Below are 19656 nucleotides of genomic sequence, written 5' to 3' on the forward strand. Positions count from 1 at the left end.
GATTGAAGGTCCTCCTGCCATGTGAACTTCAGCCATTCTGATCTTAACTGAAAACATGTTGAAAAAAATATGGCTTTATTATATTAAGGCCATGCATAATTCCACTGAGTTCACACACACATTGTACAACCACAACTCAACCTTAAATTTGATAGTTAGTCTTAGACCAGTTGATATGCAACAACCTTGCTATACTTAGAATACAAATAATAAATTATTCATTTTGATATTTAAAATTTGGAATAATCACATAGGCCAAGTGTTAATACAAAAAAAAATTTAAGTTAAAAAGTCTTTTAATTTTAATAATAGCCTTTCAGATTTTTTTACACTTAATCCTGAGGTATTCGAAATCAAACTGAACACTTACCAGAAATACATACTTGGCTATTACACAGAATGCAAAGTGTACAAAGTACTGAACAACATTTTGCTTGCTTCAGTGTCATAATAAACCTAAGTTTTAGTGTATCTTAAGTTGCATGTTGTGTATTATAAAATAAACAAGTATGCATTGATAACATTAAGTTCTACAATGAATACGTTACACAGTAAAACACAACTGAGGATTGTTTTGAAAATTGATGAGAACATTGTACCACATGCCTCTCCAGAGCCCCAACATACTATAGTTAGTAAAGCATGTTATTTTCAATTGCACTCTAATACATGCATTTTTTTTAAAAAAGCGAAGCATGCAGTGACAGCTACTGTCAAACTAATTAATTGCATGAAATAAGGTATGTAGGCCAATAGGCCTGTGCGAAGCTTTGACTAAGTGAATTAATTGAAGCCCTGCTTTTAATATTCTATTTGACTTCACCAGGAAATAGTATTTTTTGTTTTATTTGAAGCTTCGTTTCTGATGCAAAGCTTTGCATCTGATGGAAGCTTCACGTTTGTTGCAAAAGCATTGGAAGCCTAAGATTTGCACATGAAAATATGAAAAATAAAAAAATTAAAAAAAGTGTGTTGTATATCTTGAACAAAGTTGGTTACTTTTAAAAAACATCAAAGGAAGGCATTCCATTTGCTTTTATGAATTCTCAATATTAATATTATGAATGGTAATTTTATCATTTTTATTGAATGATTTTATATATAGTGCCCAATTGGTTAATTACTTAATCAGTTCATACATTACAAACTTTTAACAATTTTTTTTAAAAATTCAATCCTATATTTTATAAAATAAGTGTGATACAGCTTCACATTCCTTCGCATCAAAAAACTAATATTCACACAGGTCTATAAGCCGTTGGGAAAATATTGCATGATTGCTTAATGTGCTCCAATTCTTTAAGAATAGGTTTCTATGCTTCGTATTTTCTTTAGCAGAGCATTAAGGTGGTAAGAGGAAACAGGACATGGGTTCAATCCCAGTTAGGCCATCCCATGTCTTTTTTCCTGTTTTTCCGACATTACTGCAGGTTAAAGCTGGGGTGTTACCTTACTGTAGACCATTTTCAATATCTTCCTTGGAAATTCTTGAATTTAATCTAATGTCCTCATTGTGAAGGAGAATTGTTGATATAGTTATATATATAGTTGATATATATAGTTTCAGCTCTCAATTTAATTTTGGAAAATTAGTGATGTCCTAAATAGTTTTAAATTTAGATTTAAAAAAATAATTTATATAGGTATCGGTTGGAAACAATTACATTGGAAATCCCCTCCCTTGTGACTTTGCCCAGGTTCGAGATATTGGCAGCATATTATACTTGTTAGATTTATTAAGTTGCACATGTTGACCAGTCTAATAATTCTGGTGATTTAAATTATGGTACTATCGTGCAATGCTAAATTTTTTTCAGTGTAAACATTTTTTATGCAAATATATTTTTGCAATAAAAAAATTATTAGTGCAGTGATTGTTAAATTGCTTCAGTTATGGAAATTGTGGATACGTAAAGAAAAAGTGAATTTATATGTTTGCACTGAAATCACTAAAGTACGTACCTTATTTAAAAAATTAGACCTCATATATTGGGAATCCAGAAAATTTGGAATTTCGGCCGATAATAACCAATACTAAAACGATTACATCGGTACCTTCACTAATGGCTACCCTCACTATCAGTTTTTAGTTAACACGTGGTTTGACAGGAACAATCCGAGGATGACATGTGACCCTTGGTTTCACGAGACTGCTCCGTTGGGCTGTGCAGGGCGCGGCGGGGAAGAGAGGGGGTGATGGTGGTCGTCTGTGCTCGTTGCATCCACCCAGCATGCATTGTGGGCCGACCTGAGGCCAGCGAAATGGTGCATGCACACTTGCTTGGCGAGTTTCCACTCCGATGTGCCTTGTTGACGGATTGGCTGCCTGCTTTTGTCGCTTTTACTCGGTCGTCGCGTGGCGTGGGTCGAAGAGACCCTGCATGTGTTTCTGTTGCATTCCACAGGAGGTTTACTGTCGGGCATGTTGCACGTTCACCTATCGTCGGCCCGGCAACAGACGAAGCATATCTGTAGGTGCTTTCCACAGAAAGACTGGTCAGTTTATTCATTATGTTCGCTCAATTAAAGGGATAAATACGTGATGTTAGGACGTCAAGTTCCGTCTTAACAGCATGATGTATACAGTTTTTATGATGATTACACACAATGTGAGATTCCACCCCTCCAAGTGGATTATCTACCCTATGTTGGGAGTTCGTATATGACTTTTCAACTTGCTGTATTTCACTGTTAGTAAAAAAAATATTTTACATTGAATTTTTTTATTAATATAATTTTAAAAAAAAGTGTTTCATGTAAAGAGTTGAGAGTTGATGTATCCCTTCAACACATTGTACTTCATTAACTTCTTAATCTTAGATGCATACCATCATCACTTCTAATTTATTTAAGATTTTTTTTGTTAATTTTAAGTCAACTCTTTGGCATTAAAACAGTTTGTTATATGTGAATTTAAGATGATTCACCCACACTATTCAGAGCTTCAAATTTGGAAGAAGAAAAAATTGTATTTACCTCGGGGTGTTACTGATGTGTTGTGCCCTCTTCCTTTGGGTGAAAAGGATGATGTATCAGCTGGCTGACAGTTCAGTCTTGCTGATGGCCAAGTATAGTTTCAGATGTGCTCTCCTCCCCCCGTGACTTGAAGGCAATAACCGGTACTGATAAGACACCACGATCAAGCACTCGAAGGCTTAACGTGACCATACCTGTAAAGTAGATTAGACGTGAGCTATCACCCCTTGCCTCGTCACGCAAGTGTGATGCCACTGAGGGACGCGCCGATGTCTTGCTGCGTCTGTTGCCGGGTCGACGTGGTTGGGGGAGGGTGGTGGGAGGCTTGCTCGTGCGGCGAGCGTCATTTCCCGGCCTGCACATCACGCGCGCGTCTGTGTGTTCCCCTCGCGGCACCGACTCTGTGAGTATAGCGCACCCGTGCCTGCCTGGTGGAGGGCGGACTCATCTTTCCACTCAGGTAACAAGCTCCGTCTGTCCTTTCTAACAGCTCTCTCTGCCTCTGAACTCTCTTCTGTGTCCATCCCGGCTCCCGCGTGCGGTGAGAAACTTTTCACAGCAGTATCTGTCATTCATCGCTGTTCTGAAATATATAACGATCTGGGAAAAATGTGCTATTTCATGGAATGAACCCACTACAGAACTCCTCTAATTGGTCAGATTTACATTAATTTGTTTGGGTATTTACCAAAATCAAATTTTTTTTAAATATTTTTCATGAAAATCATTTGCTATTGAGCTCAATCCTTTAAAGTGAAGAACCCAAATTAAAGAAGACCCATTGTATAACAAGGATGAGTTGATTATTCGCAAGTTTCTTTTTAGATTTATCTGAATTTATAATAATTAATTCTACGTAATCATTTGCTGTTAAAGTTTCCTTATCATGCAGCATGAAAGAATTATTCTGTGTTTCAGAATTTTATTGGAGTAATTAAAGTGAAAAGTTTTTCATTGCAAGTTGTAAAAAAAAATTTTAACATAAAATTATTATAATTGTCAAGTTTTACTATTACATACATGAATATTCTTTTGTGTCAATTTATTTTTAACAAGGGGAGATAATTTTGCTCACTGGAGTTTTTAGCTACTGTAAAATTAATCTTTCAGTGTATTTAAGGAAACAAATCTTGAGTAGGAATTTTTTGAATTCTCAATTATTGATGCATTGATTCCTGTATGCTAAAGCCAGTTTCCAGTAGCAATTTGTTTATTTTTATGGCAACTGTAGTATTGCTGAAAAGATTTCTGTACTAGAAACCGAAGTACATTCACATAAGTAAATTTTAATTCATGGTTGGTAATAAAAATTATGAAATTCTAACAGATAATTTATCTTTCCTCATTTTTTAAAAAAAAAAATTAGCAATATTATACTTGTCAAGAGTAGGCATTAGAATTTATAAGTGTTCTATGTTCCTGATTGTTGTCACATGTTATTTTGTGCTTCAAGCTGTGTTGTATGTTGGTTTACAATTAGTAGATCTGACATTGTCAAAACAAATTATTTCAGGTATAACTCTTTAGTCAGTCAGGCAGTTTCATTGTGAGCTATCATGTTTTGAGTGGGGAAAAAAATAATTTACATTTTTCTTTGGAAGGGGAAAAAAAATCTTTTATCGGTTGTACTTTTTACAGACAAATGCTTATCTGCCTCCTTATTTCCTTTGCTTTCAAAGTGTAATATTTATGAATTAGAATACTGGTATTTCACAACTGCCCATAATAATTATTGTGACCGTGTAAATATGTACAGTAAAAGTTTTGGATGGCCTACAAGAAAATATGTCAATGTTCAATTTTGTTTAGACTGTACATTTTTAAATAACGCTCCAATTCTGAAAACATTTTTTATTAGTTATTCACAAAAATTTATTTGTAAAGAAAAAATTGTTGTTTTAAAGGTTAAATTACCAAAAAAGATAATATTTTTACCCTAATGTTAATTTTGTGTTGGGAGGGAAAAAATGTTGATAAATTAACCAAATATTCTATTCCCAAATAAAAAATTGCAGTACCTACAAAAAAATTTTTGTAGCTTAAACTTTTATGAAACAATCAATTTCATTTTATAGTTTTCCTTTTAGAGAACAAAAATATAATTTTTTTTTTATGTGCAGGTGGGTAAAAATATTATTAAGCTCAGTCCTACATGCTATTATAATTTCATGCTGTTACTGTTATCTATATGCATTTTCTGTAAATTAATTCCGAAAGAGCTCTCACATTTTGTGTTTTATCTTAAATTTTTTCAACAGATATTTACTACTTATCTTATATTCACACAAGTTTTCGTAATCATGATAACTTAATTGCTGTTTAAATTTCTCAAATAAGGTTCATTAAATATCTGATGAAACCATTTGTGACTCAACAACAAATTGAGGGGAGCTAGTGAAATAAATTCACAGGAAAATCCATGGGCTAATAGTAAAGCCAAAAAATGAAATAACCATCTGGGCTTATAAAAATAAGAGTGTTAAGGGCAAGGTATACTTTTACGTCACATATGATTACGACAATGTAGTAGGCCCTGAATCAATTAGGATGTTCACTTCTGGGAAGTCAGAGAAGTTGATATTGGTCAGAGAAAGTCCGGGAATTTACTTTAAAACCAGGAAAAGTCACGGAAAGTGGGTAATGACATGCTCCATTGTGCCAACCCAGACTATCAACATTTTTTTTTCCAGGTGGTGTTTTAGTGCATATTCGCACACTGTAAAATGACATATTGAAGGTTCTGTTTGAACTATTGCAGCTGTAGGGATGAGGAAGACTGGATTGTATTTATTTCTTTCAAAAAAATTGCAAACTAGGTAAATTATTATAAAAAAAATTCATCCTGGAAATAGTAATTTTGGTCATGGTAAGTCATGGCAAAGTCAAGGATATATTTCTGCAGAATTGTTGGGGCGCCCTGATAAACCACTATAGTAGTGATGTAAATACTGTCGGAGGAAGGATTTGCAGTGGTGGGAAGTATGAAGGCAAAACGGGGCTTCAGCAATGCATTGACGCACCAGCTTGGGGCGGGAAGCCTACAACTCACGTAGTTTCGGTTCCCTGCAAGAATTCCGAAGATTTCCGAAGTTTTGCGTTTTGGTATTAACGCCACTTCAGCCGCTAAATCAATGAAAGCAAGCATGTGGTGACTGACCTAACCTAACCTAACCTAACCCTTCGATTTTTTTTTAATTTCAATTTTTGAGAGGAATCCGAAGTTGCACGAGCGTGGTAGGGAACCGAAACTACGTGAGTTGTAGGCTTCCCGCTCGGGGCAGCCTCGTCTAGTGCCGTGCTTGCTTACCGCTGTGCCCCCCCCCCCCTCGCTCGCAGGCCTCCGCTCGGGGGAGATAACCCCCACGCACCCGTCGCGACCCCAGAGCGCCCTCAGCCAGCAGAGTGTGGCGAGCGTCAACTCCGGGGTGAGCCTGCGGGCGCGTCCCACCGCCACGCCCCGTCGCCAGAGACCCTTCAGCATCGCGGTCACAGGTGAGGTCCCGCGTTCCCCTCGGGTCCCCACCCTGTCATTTACCATGCGTTGAAACGTTTAAGAGAACCTCTAATGTAACATAACTTAAAAAAGTATTCCCATAAGACTGAAAGAGTCTTTGATTATAAGATTCCTGTGAATGTAAGACATACGTGAATGTAAAGCGACTGTCAGATAACTTTGAATAAAAGAACATCTTAAATATGATACTTCTCACAATTCAAAATGTCTTCAAAGATATAATTCATGGGGATTCAATATTGTGTGTAAGTTAATTTGTATTGTCATTTTTTTTTAATTTTATTCAAGGAAGCATTTTTTGTTTTCATTTAATTTTCACTTAAGTTTTTCAACGATTGTTTAGTTTTTGCGGTATGTACACGACCCTAATAAAGGATATGTTCGGTTAACCCACAAACAATGTGATATCTTCATACTTTCTAACATGCTTCTGTATCACAATTTGAAATAACATTGATTGTGGAATAAAACTTTTAATTTACACACAGTGACAGTGTCATTTAACCAAAAAAATACAGCAATTAAAATTTAGTAGCAGCACATGGGCTTTTCAGTGTGTGAGTTTGTCAGATACTGTGAGGTTTGATTGAGAGTTTGACAATATCATGAATGGACAACTGTTTTTGGCTATAGTAAAGACAGTTCTATGGAACCTCATTGTGAATAAAGTAAGTTGTATAATATATACCGTTGTACAATGCAGGAGCTTTTAATGAGCTTCTGGTACTGTTTTACTGTAAATAAATTTTTTTGTGCTGTGCTTTGTACATGTTGTTGAAGCTTTCATTTAATGCTTAACAGTGTGACATTTCTGTTTACTTTATAATTTTGTGCTAACAATAAAGTTATTATTGTGAACCACTGTCATATTTTATTTTTATTATTATTATTAAAATTTGTGCACAAAACTCATTAAAAATAAGGCAAAATCCCAAATGCTGGCCGCAAGGGGTTTTGAATTAATTTTTGTCTTTTGATTTAGGTTTTGATGAGGCAAATATATATATTGATGATATTCAAAAGAAATGTTTGCATGTCCAGCTAACTCATTTCTGTGTATTTATTAAAGTTACAAAAAAAAAAAAAATCACGAAATGCTTGGATGGAAATTGTTAACCATTTTAGAAAGATGCCATGTTGTGAATAGTATCAGTCGATACTTTGCAGGTTTTTTTTTTTCTTTCAAAATGCTTGTTTTTACTGACAATCACTACCAAAATTGTGCCAACATAAAATATTTCTTATATATATTATTTTTTTGTTTCAGTGTTGATCACTCTTATTATTATTTCTATTTACTTGATTTTTTTTTCCGCTGTGTTCATTTATATTTTCCTCTTGTTTCAATGAAAGTAAAGAGAGAAGCAAGTGTGTGAAGCGTGGGAGGCGCAGTGAGTGCGGCCGTGCTTGCAGGGGTGAGCCCCAAGATGGCCGTGGACAAGGAGGGCAAGGAGGGCAAAGAGGCCAGCAAGCCGCCGCTGCCCAGGGTGCATGCCCCCAAGAAGCCCGCCCCCCAGCCCAAGCCGGAGGCCCCGGCGCGCAAGAACGCCGCCGACAGGGTCCTGAAGGCTGCCAAGGTGAGAGGCCTGTGTGTGAAGCTCCCGCCACGCTCTTTTCACTTCTCCACGAGATTTGCCATTCGTTTCATTTGTATCTTCGGTTGTGATGCAAAGCTTCGCATCTGAAGTGAAGTTTTTGCATTTGTTGCAAATCTTTTAAAACATTTTGAAGCCTAAGTTTTTGCCCGTGAAAATATATATTTTTTTGGTGTTGTAAATGTTTTGTGTTTTTATAAAGTTAGTTTCTTGTAAGAATCAAAAGGGCGCCACTTTGTTTGCTGTTACGCATTCTCAGTATTAATATTATGCATGGTTATTTTATAATTTATATTGAATGCTGGTAGTACTTGGTTCCTCATTTAATCTTTTAAAACTTTACAAATGTTGAGAAGCAATTTTTTTTTTTTACTTCAATATTGTATTTTATAAAATAAGTTTAATACGGCTTCACCGAGAACGATATTCGCAATTCTATTCGACTTTCGGGAATGTAAAAAAAAAAATTTCATTTAATATTCGCTTCGCATCAAAAAATTAGTTTATTCGCCCCGGCCTACCTCTCGAGACAACTGCAGCAGTTCTCGTTATTTCTGCAGCCAGTGCTTTGTCTTGATTCGGGAATGAGGGATTTGTAATGTTGTCATCAGGAGCCGGCAGGAACACTTGACTTGTGTCGCAGGCGTCCCCGAGGGTGACGCCCAAGGCCACGCCGCTGACGTCGCCCGGCTCTGAGACCCCTCCCTCGGCCCTGGCCCAGGAGCCGGAGGCGGGGCCCGTGGGGGACGAGGAGGAGGGGGGGAAGCCGGCGGCGGTCGCCAGCGAGCCGGCCCCCGAGCCGCCCCAGGCGGTCGCAGCGGCGACGGAGGCCCCTGCCGCGCCGCCGGCAGCACAGGAGCAAGTGGAGCAGGCGCAGGCCGCGCAGGCTGCCAAGCCGGCAGACCCCCTGGAGCAGGAGAGCGAGATGACCGGTGGGTGTAGCTGGCAGCAGCCGAGCTTGTATGCTTATGCCAAGATTGTTTTTTTTTTTTTTTTTTTAATTTGAATTGAATTTAAAATTATGTAATCACAGATATAAAACATTTTTTTAATCAAATCAAATAGTTATATACAGGATGTTTTATTTTTTTTATTATGCAATTTACAGGAGCTTAAGAAAAATTATGCATGAAAATAGAATATTATTAATATTAGTTTTAAATCATAGTTACAAATTTTTTTATTACACATAATAATATATAATGTTGCAGAAAACGAATCTGTAATTCTCATTTATATGTATATATATATTTTTTAAATTAAATAGTTTGTGAATGTGTTCCACTTGGTGTAATTATTGGTAACAAAAAAAAATATTTGTTTTGAAATGTTGGCATGATTATCATATGGCTGGTTTAATTTCAAATTTCACCAATTAATTTCCATGATGAATTTTTTTGAAGAAACTATCTATAAAAAAAACAGTGCGATGTGATATCAGTAACGCTCAATTGTATTTTTGTTTCTATGTAGCGGCGTATCAGGACTTTTTTTAAATACCGTTGCGTCGCATATTAATTTTTCTTTGGTATTTCTTTTTAAGCTGTATTGGTGTTGTGTAAACTGGCATGATTGTGGTCCCGAACGTGCCACTGTACAGTGTTTTCCTTGCTGAAGTAAGTAAGTGCTCTCAAGGAGGTTTAGTGGAAGGTGGTGTCGTGAGGGTGTGTGGTGTGCAGCGTCCATGATCGCAAAGACCCGCATCACGACGGAGGAGGAGGCGAAGGCGGCCCTCGCGGAGCGCAGGCGGCTGGCGCGGGAGCAGGCGGAGCGCGAGGCCGAGCTGGAGAAGCAGCGCCAGGTGCGTGACGGCTGCCCCGGGCGCACGTGCAGCGTGCTGAGCTTAAAAAGAAAAAACACGTGGTTTGAAAACTGCTCAAGATCAGTGGCGTAGCTAAGGTAGCTGGCGCCCCTGGCCAGACTTGAAAATGGAGCCCCCTCTTGGATTAAAACAGAGGGGTGGTGGGGGGGGGGGGGGAGCTTTCAGTAACCGCGAAACCGTCGCGGCAGATCTCCCCCCCCTCCCCTCCCCCCCAACCCCTGCTCCGGCGCCCCTGGTGGGGGCCATCCCTGCCACCCGCCTGCTACGCCACTGCTCAAGATATCCAAGTGTTATCTGTTTACGGAAAGCATTTAAGAATGTGTGTTGTTATAGTTTGTAATTTCGATGCTTTTCAAAAGTGCAACCAAAAAATAGAAAGTTTTTGCGCAAGAAATTAAAAAAAAAAAAAATAATAAAGTGTGTCGTTTGAAGTATCAAGTATCATTTGTCGTTTCTGCCTGTACATTGCATAAGGTCATTAAAAAATATCCTTTGCAATATGAGTAGGCTCATCATTACTACGTAGTTGCTAATAATAATCAAATGGAATCCAGTGATCGTACGTACAGTGTATTTTAAGGAAAGTGAAAACTGCTAAAACACGTTTTTTTAGAGTAATTTTTAAAACTGAAAGGCCCATTAAAGATTCTTGAAAGATCTCGGGGGCCTTGCATTACAGATTACACCCTATCTTAATTTCTCCGTCATCTCATTTATGTTTACTGCTAAAATCTCTTAGTATCCGTATGCACAGCAAGAAGATAGCGCTCCAGTTCAGAGCCTTTGCGCGTAGAGGTGGCACCGCGCTATCATCGCCAGGAAAAGTCGCACTCATCATCCCTCTCGCTAACCTAGATAACACATCTGACCGAGCGGGCCCCTTGAGTCTGTGTCGTCATGTCATTACTATTATTTAAGGACTATTCCTCCAAAATTTGTCACAATAGTTCTTTTGCTTTTTTTTTTATTTAAATATTTTCATCACCGGATCATCACTGAGTGCTGTCTGACAGCAGTTAGAAGTCCCGCGAGTGCTCGTGGTTACGATCACGTGCGCGGCATTTTTGCAGGTCGCAGATGTAGTTTCGTTCTGGCGACGAGATCTGTGAGGCGAGAGAGCTATGGAGATTGGTTGGCAGGGGAAGAGCCCCCGGTTGATGAAAGTGTGACGGAGCTGTGGGGTGCCTGCAGGAGGAGCAGGAGCGCCTGGAGGAGGAGCGCGTGCGCCAGGAGGAGGAGGAGCAGCGCCGGTTCGAGGAGGAGCAGCTGCGCCTGGTGGAGGAGGCCAGGCGCGCCGAGGAGGAGCGCCTGCTGCAAGCCATACAGGTCTCCGCTCTCTCCCCACCCAGGGCCGGCGCGTCCACACAGGCGAACCAGGCAGCCGCCCAGGGAGCCAAGTAGCCGGGGGCGGCGCAGCACGACACACAACAGCTCATATAATATGTTTAACGATTATTGAAACTAGATGAAAATGGATCTTTGTAACAGTTTGGAATGTGTTTATATTGATATAAGTAATTATTTAAAGTTCACGGTGACCTGTTTATGATTTGTAATAGTAATAAGTAAAAAAAAAAAAAAAAAAAACACAAGCCTACTTACATTTGTTTGTTGACAAAATCTTAGGCTTACGTGATGTATTTTGAGGCAAGGAAAAAAAATTTTTTTTTTTTGGGTGTCCGATGGGGAGAGGGGCGGCATTAAGGTTTTTCGCCTAGGGCGCCAATTTACCTTGCACCGGCCCTGTCCCCACTGGTTCCATTTTCAAACGTTTTCGCACGTGTTCCGCAGGTTACGAAACTCAGGGCTTGTGCACCTCCTTAATTTCCTTGAAAACTCCTTGATTAGATTTTTGATTCCTTAAGAGCCCTTAAAAATGTCCGGTAAATTTCACCATTGTATCCCATAAAACTCCCTAATAAACATATTATTCCAGTCGCATAAAAGTTCAAAACAAAAATACATTGCATTGTGTGTATAATCTAATATTTGATTTTGAACTGAAGCAGAAAAGTAATGTTTTGTTCATGCACTTTGTGTGTGTGTGTGTGCGTGTGTGTGTGTGGGGGGGGGGGGGGTGTATGATCTGACCACTCGACCACCTAAATACAGTTACAGATGAGATTATAATTAGATATAATTCTGGTGTAATTAATAAATAATGTGACCTATCGGTTCCAAAGACGTTGATTCAATAGAGATGGGCAAGTTCAGGCGAAATCAATTTATAAAGTCCTTAAAAATTGAGTCGAGCTTGAGTTGTCAAAGTTTTTCTGGGAATATTCAAAGAGTCACAATTATGCAAAAAAGAAGTTTAAAATTCCAAAAATGGTGTTTTTCAAGCCTTCTTAATACTGGGATGATTCTGTTAGTTACATTGTAATATTCAAAGTATTTTACTACCTGCAACTAAAATTAATTGGTTACTTCAGGTCTAAGAACATTGAAAATAATGTAAAATTGTTTAAATTGTTGGTTTGGTTTTTTTGTGTGATAATCTATGAAATACAGTCGTGGTAAAATATACCAATTTTATAATTTTTTTTAATTTTGTGTTTGCAGGAAAACGAGAGACGTGAGGAGGAAGAACGAAAACGAAGAGAGGAGGAAGCTAGAGCAAAAGCAGAAAGGGAAGAGATGGAGAAGAAAGCTAGGGAGGAGGCGGAGAGGTGAGTGTCGCGCCTCCCCTCGGTGCAGGTCGGTGATGTGTGTGCGAACATGTGCGACCCTTTGACCGCTGATTGGTTGTTCCCAGGCTGCGCAAGGAGATGGACGAGAAGTTGAAGAAGGAAGAAGAAGAGCGCGTCGCACGTCGCAAGCGAGTGGAAGCCATCATGCTGCGCACCAGACAGTCCAAAGGTGGCACTCCTACTGGGACTCCCACCAAGGTACAGCCACTTGCTTGGTTACGTAACTCTTTACAATTTTGTGTTAATGGCGATTGGGGGAGGTTCATAGCACAGTTTTTGAAATGACTGTGTTTACTCAAATATGATATTCTAAGATGCAACCGTCTTAAAATCTTAAGATTTCTCTAAAGGGGAAAAAAAATCTACAAATATAAACTGCATTTTAATTCATTCATCGGTAACATACTTGTTTGTAAAAGTTGAATTGTGATAGTGATGTATTAATTCTTATTAGGGATGGGGCGGTCAAATCCTAGAACCGTCTAATACCAGGGAATCTCTAGTCTTTAAAAATTTTAGATTCGAAGGAAAAATATTGGAGGAAATGTAGTGAATTCTAAACACTGGCATCTCTAAAAATTTCTAGGTCTGTTTTGTGTTTTCTTTGTACCATTATAAATTCAAAAAAAAAATTAATTCACGACAGGTTTTTAATCCTTCTTTAAGAGGTTGCTGTGATACTTTAATTAATTTATTAGTATTTCACCATTTGTAATGTAGCCAACCTAACTACTCTTTAAAAAGGTGAACTACAGTAGAATCTCGTTATAGTGAGCATGGTAATAGCGAGAACACGGCTATAACTAGGTATTTTTGAGGAATTTACGGCGTGATCGCTTGAAGCGCGCTTTTGTTATTTGTCTTCTTTATCTCCACCCCTCTCGCTCGCCACTAGACATCTTGCCGTTGATGCCTGTCACATTTTTCAGCCTTGCAGTCGCCACCTAAGTGCATGGCTTTAAAAATAGATCCCATCCTTTCTTTCATCAAACTTCCGTTAGTTATCTCTGCCGTGTGTAGACAAAGTTTGAGATTGGAACAGAAACAATGTAAGAAAGTATTTTTTACAAATTAGAAATATGTATGTTTTTGTTTTTATAATCGCGTATATTCACGTTTTTTTTTGGTTGTTATCTTAAGAGATAATATTAAAAAGCCGCTCTAATGAGATTTAATTTTTTCTTGGTTAACAAAAACTTTTAATTATCAAATATTGTTAATTGTTTATATTCTATTTATTATTATTTACGCGACGTCATACTGTACGCGTACGCAATACGACTGGATTAGTTGTTGCAACATAATATAGCATGTTATGCGGTATCAGAAGTAACGAGTAACGTAACGATAGTAATGAGTACTAATTGTTATAGTAAGAAATACATACGGGTACACATTTTTTCGTTACTTTTACACCTCTAGTAGGCACTACCGCATTTATTTCCGAATCGCTAGGACAGTTTTCTTGTAACTTTTGTTTCGGTCAGTTGTTGGGGTATCTGTCCGGGAAAGGGGTGGTGATGGTTTGAGTTTAATCCCAAATTTATTTTCTAAAAAAGTTGACAGGTTTCTTTAAATGAAAAAAGTATAGTTTTCCAGCGACTATTTCGTTTGAGGCGTACGTGCGTTGCTGCAGCCGCACTCCTGCTTTTTTGTAAGGAATTAAATCGTTGCGCTACACTAGCACCACCTGTTAGCAACATCCCGAACCAACATGGCCGCCAGCAGACAGCCCGCGTCGACGATAGATAGCAGGACAATTCTGCGTCGGCCGCGGTCTGAGAGATGCTATACTTACGTGCCGTGGTAGGGTATTCTGGTTATTTTGATGCAATCGGTGATCGCATCTGTACTTATGGGGTATCGTTTTAAAGAGAATTCACACATCTGCTCACAGAAATTAATATTTCGTTAATATAACCTGTTATTTTCCAATTATACAGGTATAAACACAATTTTTTGCTATTTTCGGAAAATTTTTATTTTTTGGGGGCCAAAATTTGTCCAATTCGGTTATAGCGAGGACACGGTTATAACGAGGATCAAACCCGGAACCATGACACCTCGCTATAACGGGACTCTAGTGTACTGGTAAACCCTACTTCACATATCACAACACTCTCTTAGAAAACATTTTTCAAGCTGCTATCAATATTTTCTCATATTTAATTCAATTAACTACACAATATTCCTTGACTTTGGCCTTCACATCTACAGAGTTTTTCATAATCCATTTGGAATAAAATACTCAATTTTAAAAGAAATTATTCTTACGAATGATTGATAGTTATATTATACTTATTGACTTGACACAAATGACTCGCTTGTTTAAATCAACATAAACATCAGGAACATAAAATTAATCACATTTCTGCAATTTCTTGAGCTCGTGCTTCGTTTTTAAGAACTCGACTCAGACTAAAATTTATCAGTTGTGGACTTGGCTGGACTGGAAGATATTATTACTAGAGCTGGGCCGATCACCTATTTTGCCGATCATGCCGATGCCGATGCCGATCTTGCCGATCTTCTGAGCCGATTAGAGCCTTTCAAGTACCTCTGATTACACGTTGCTTTTGACGGATCACTATAAACGGTGAAATAATCCCAGACAAAACTACTTTTCATTGACATGATTACTTATAAATCACCACACAATCGCACACACATTTAACTACATTAAAATGTGATAAGGTCAAACCAAATCTTCACCTAATCACAACTCCGTCATTCTGTGAACCGTGTGTGCCGGTAGACGTCAGCGATGATCGTTTTATTGGCCTTCCTTCCCCCCAGTGCCACCAACAAACTTTCAATAATTCCCGATTGTAAGTTAATTTGTGAATACGAAATACCACTAAATGGGGAACAAAAAACTTCATCAACCAGGTTTTTATACAAAAGAAAAATAAGCTCTATTTCCCGCTAAACAGGATAAGAATATTAATTTCGCTAAACAAAGCTTTCAATACGCCATATTTAGCGAGAAAAAACTAAATAGTAGATAAATTCCCGAAGAGGTAGTTGTTTACTAACCACGAGACTACTAGCGCCATTAATCCGTACGAATTCCGACGCGCGACGCGCGTCACTGTAATCTCTGGCGTCACATAACCAACCTCAACAACATTCGCCATTCGCCATTGCGGTAATATTAACAATACATAGTTTTCGGTTCGTAAATGATAAGAAATAACTTTGCAATTAGTATAATGGAAAATTATTTTACCGAAGTACCGTAAATATACGTGGAAATTGATACTTAGGTATGTAACTGTTCAATGTTTATAAAACTTATGCTCGTTGTTTACTTTATTGGTATATTTTTTTTCGTGTGTGGTTAGTTTTTAATTATTAAATCCTATTATTTTTCAATTGAATTTTCTTCCCGAAAAGTACCGTAAACAAACATGGAAAGAAAGTTGTTAGGTATAGGTAATTATTCAATGTTATAAGTTTGCAGTAGGAGACCAATGATCGGCTCAAATAATCGGCTACGTTTTGCCGATCATAATGATCAGCAAAATTAACAAAATCGGCAGATTATTACGATCGGGGATCGGCATCGGCCCAGCTCTAATTATTACTGAATTTGGCTTGACTCGAGTCGACCCATACATTTGCAGACTCGTCCTTTGCTAGTTAACTTTGCGTTGCTAGTCATTGGGGGCGACATATAACTGTGACCAATGGAATTCCCTGTTGTCACATTGTGTTCCTTCCAGGGTCAGAACGACGGGGACAGCGAGGGGGAAAACGGCAGGGAGCAGAGCGAGCAGGACGCGAAGGGTGTTGACGCGAAGGTGGAGGACGGCGGTGACGGCTGTTCCGGGCCCAGCAACGGCCAGCTGGACGGCTTCGCGCAAGCCAGAATTGGGCCGGCCGGCTCGAGCAGTGAAATGTTGATAGACAGCGAAGTGAAGCACGCTATGGAGACTAGCGAGGACTTGATCACGTGTGCCACTAGCGACGTGCTGCAGCAACAGCAACAGCAGCAACAGAGCAACGGCCATCGAAATGGCATTCTAGACTTTGTCAATGTAGATAACATGTAAGTATGTGGCAAGCGTCTTAAGTAGTTTGTTTGGGCCGCGGTGTTGGCGTGAGATGGAGAGGAACGAAGGTAAAGGTTAGGCTATAGTGAGCTGCTGTTGGTTGTTTGCTCGAGCAGGCAACAAGATGAAAGTAAAAAAAAAAAATGGTTTTTAAAGTTTTATTTAAAGGTGTGCGTATCACTAAGTGATGCATATGTAGAGCTGAAGTTAACGTAATTTTTATTTACACTTTATTTTCTTGTGTGAATGATAAATTTATGATGGGGTTTGACTGTGATGGTTTCTGCAGGTTCGGCCCTTGTTTACTGTTTGTTGGGTGGTAATACTGTATGGTTAATGTGCATGGGTGTTTGATTCTTTTATTTGGTCATAATCTCTCGTATACTAACATCTGTATTTACCGACTTACAAATTATTTTCAACTTGAAATATACATGAGCAAAATCACAGTATCTAGTTAACTTGTCATAGTTAAATTTAACTACTGGTTGGTTACGTATTTATGCTTGTGACTGTTATGAGATGACCATTAGGTATGAAGTAGCCAAAGGTTTTTTTTTTATTTAGAATGAATTTAAATGTTACTGTGCACTGAACTTAATTTTATTATTATTGGTTAACTAATTGAGAATTTTTTTTTTCTTCCTTCTAAACATGCACATATTCCACACTGGTGTGGTTGGCTTTTTAACTTAAAATTTGTATGAGTTTTTATTATTTTCTATTCTGTTGAAATACTGACTTAAATCCTTTAAAAGATGTCTCGGATGATATTTATTTAATTTTTTTTATTAAAAGCTTCTTTGTGACGTGGCAGATCGTAATTGTTACAGAATCTTTTCACCGTAAGTCTTAACAGGGTTTCGATATGCTATAAAGTCCATTTCCAGTTAAAAATATGTACTGTGGTCAAACATAGCATTAATTTTCACTTTAGTTTTTCTAAAGAAATTAATTTGGCAAGATTATTTCCGTTTCCCCCCCCCCCCCCCCCCCCCCCTCCTTCTTCCCCCAAGCCTCCTTTAGATCTATCAATTCTTTGTGACCTCTGTGCTTGAAAGTATCTGTGCCCAAATTTAAAGTGATTGATGTATCATCGCTGTGCTTTTATTTTTAATTATTTGCTATTATGCTTTTTTTACTCTATATCTTGTGGCTGGAAGTTAGTGTTGGAAGGTTGGCAGTATTGTTGGTACCTCATTCCTGTACTAAATTAGTGGATAGGCTAAAGCTTACATATACATTTGTGACCAGTTAATGTGCAGGTGTATTGCCACTTCTGATAGTTGTGCATTACCCAAGGTACTTGACTTGCGAACCCACAAGGGAGTGGGAGATATAATTAATCCCCGTGGATCAGCCAAGACATTTCGATTGTATATGACTGTGGTTTACAGTTTTATTCCTGTCACTCCAGTATTATAAAATACTGATTCAGTGACAATTTGAGTGCCTGTGTAAATAGGCTTATAATTGTAGGACACCTTTCAAAACCATTTTAATTCTAATATAGTTAGTGGTTCTTATATTTTTCTAACTTGAACTCTGAATTTAAATTTTTACCTTGAGAGTTCTTAAGTTTTCATTAGTTATTAATTCTCTTAAGCCTGTTGTAAAAATTATGATTTCAGAAGTGGTTTTAAATTTTCTGTTGTAAAATAATTGCTATTGTTTGGTAGTTAAACTACAGTATTAACAGATTATAACTAATCAATGAAATCAATGCATAATCAATTACTTTGGAGTGCCTTTGGTTCTTAGTGGTAGAGATATTGATGAGGGCTGTATCTTCACGAATGTAGGTGTGACTTTGTATGTAAAAACTTTCATTTTGAGTGAGTGTCTCTTTATGTGTACAAAGCATGCTAATGAGAAACATGTATTTATATAAATATGTACATATATTGGCATGGCCAGTGATGTAGGTTTACGAGACTTCTGTACAAAAGCGTTACTTGGTTGTGAAAACTCTTGTGTCTCTATAGCAGCTGACAGTAACAACCGACAGCGCTGTGCAAAGCGTAAGAAACACCCTGCAATAATCTAGTCATATTCTCAGTCAGAGCTGTTGTTATTTTGGCAATTGTAATTGTGTTGCATGTTGAGGTGTTCACAAATCAGTTCTTGTTTTGTAGTTGGTCCATACAGAAAACTTCTTTCATGAAATCTGGTAAAATGTAACTTAAAACATCTACCATTTTTAAATTTTATGGATTTATTTTCCTCTTCTAGAAGGCAAACAAATATCCCATGATAGCAGAACCATAATTGGTGGTGGATTTGCTTCATAGTTAAGGAATTGGTTGATTTTGCCAGATATGTATAGTTATTGTCAGCATTTTGTTTGGATTTGGATTAATTTCTTCTGGCTCATTCGTAAGTACCTGTATGAAGGTCAAAATTTCTTACGTGTAATACATTACCAGCAAACTATTATTGTGAAAAGTTGACCTATATTCTGACATTTTAAAAAGTATATGTATCCAAAATCTAAACATGTCTTTGCTTCATATTTTATGCATGTGTTTATGAAAAAAAAATATTAAAAAAATACTGCTTTTGTATCAACTCATCACATATCTGTTAGGCAACATAGAGATATTTAACAATGTTAATATTTTTTTTTTAGATGACTATAAGCAATTATATCAGCGTTGAAGTTGGTTTTTATTGTTCACTTCTGTGCTTCGCTGTTGTCCGACTTGACAGATATCTTTATTCACTTGTACAGCTTTATAGTCACTGTTCCTTTGGATCGGGAAGGCAGTTGCTAAATGCTTGTGTAAATGTGATCACTTGACTTGAAGACAGCTTGTGCCATACATGTGTGTTTGCTGTACTGGCTATCTGAAATAAACATTTTGGATCTATACTGTCCAATGTTCTGCAATGCACCAATGCACCATTTCTGCAGGTTATTTGCACATCTGTCTAAGCACATCATCATTTCTTGCCGAGCGATTCGGCGGGGCTGAACAGTCCCACCTCGGCATTAGCTCTCCTG

The 19656-nt window shown here is 37.9% G+C and overlaps 1 protein-coding gene across 13 annotated transcripts in view; it reads left to right on the forward strand.

Moving 5' to 3' along the window:
- Positions 1-19656, forward strand: part of LOC134537572 (ensconsin-like) — a 166642-nt gene that overhangs the window by 141276 nt on the left and 5710 nt on the right. For 11 of the 13 annotated variants that reach the window (XM_063378147.1, XM_063378158.1, XM_063378149.1 and 8 more), the window contains 8 exons: positions 6313-6468; positions 7904-8067; positions 8729-9017; positions 9765-9886; positions 11099-11233; positions 12470-12576; positions 12663-12795; positions 16323-16648. In XM_063378147.1, the coding sequence (XP_063234217.1) occupies positions 6313-6468; positions 7904-8067; positions 8729-9017; positions 9765-9886; positions 11099-11233; positions 12470-12576; positions 12663-12795; positions 16323-16648 (1432 nt within the window). The remainder of the gene's footprint in view (positions 1-6312; positions 6469-7903; positions 8068-8728; positions 9018-9764; positions 9887-11098; positions 11234-12469; positions 12577-12662; positions 12796-16322; positions 16649-19656) is intronic. The other 2 variants (XM_063378152.1, XM_063378159.1) reach the window with 1 other exon arrangement.

This window comes from Bacillus rossius, chromosome 12 (assembly GCF_032445375.1).
Source record: "Bacillus rossius redtenbacheri isolate Brsri chromosome 12, Brsri_v3, whole genome shotgun sequence".
Classification (NCBI taxonomy): Eukaryota; Metazoa; Arthropoda; class Insecta; order Phasmatodea; family Bacillidae; genus Bacillus; species Bacillus rossius.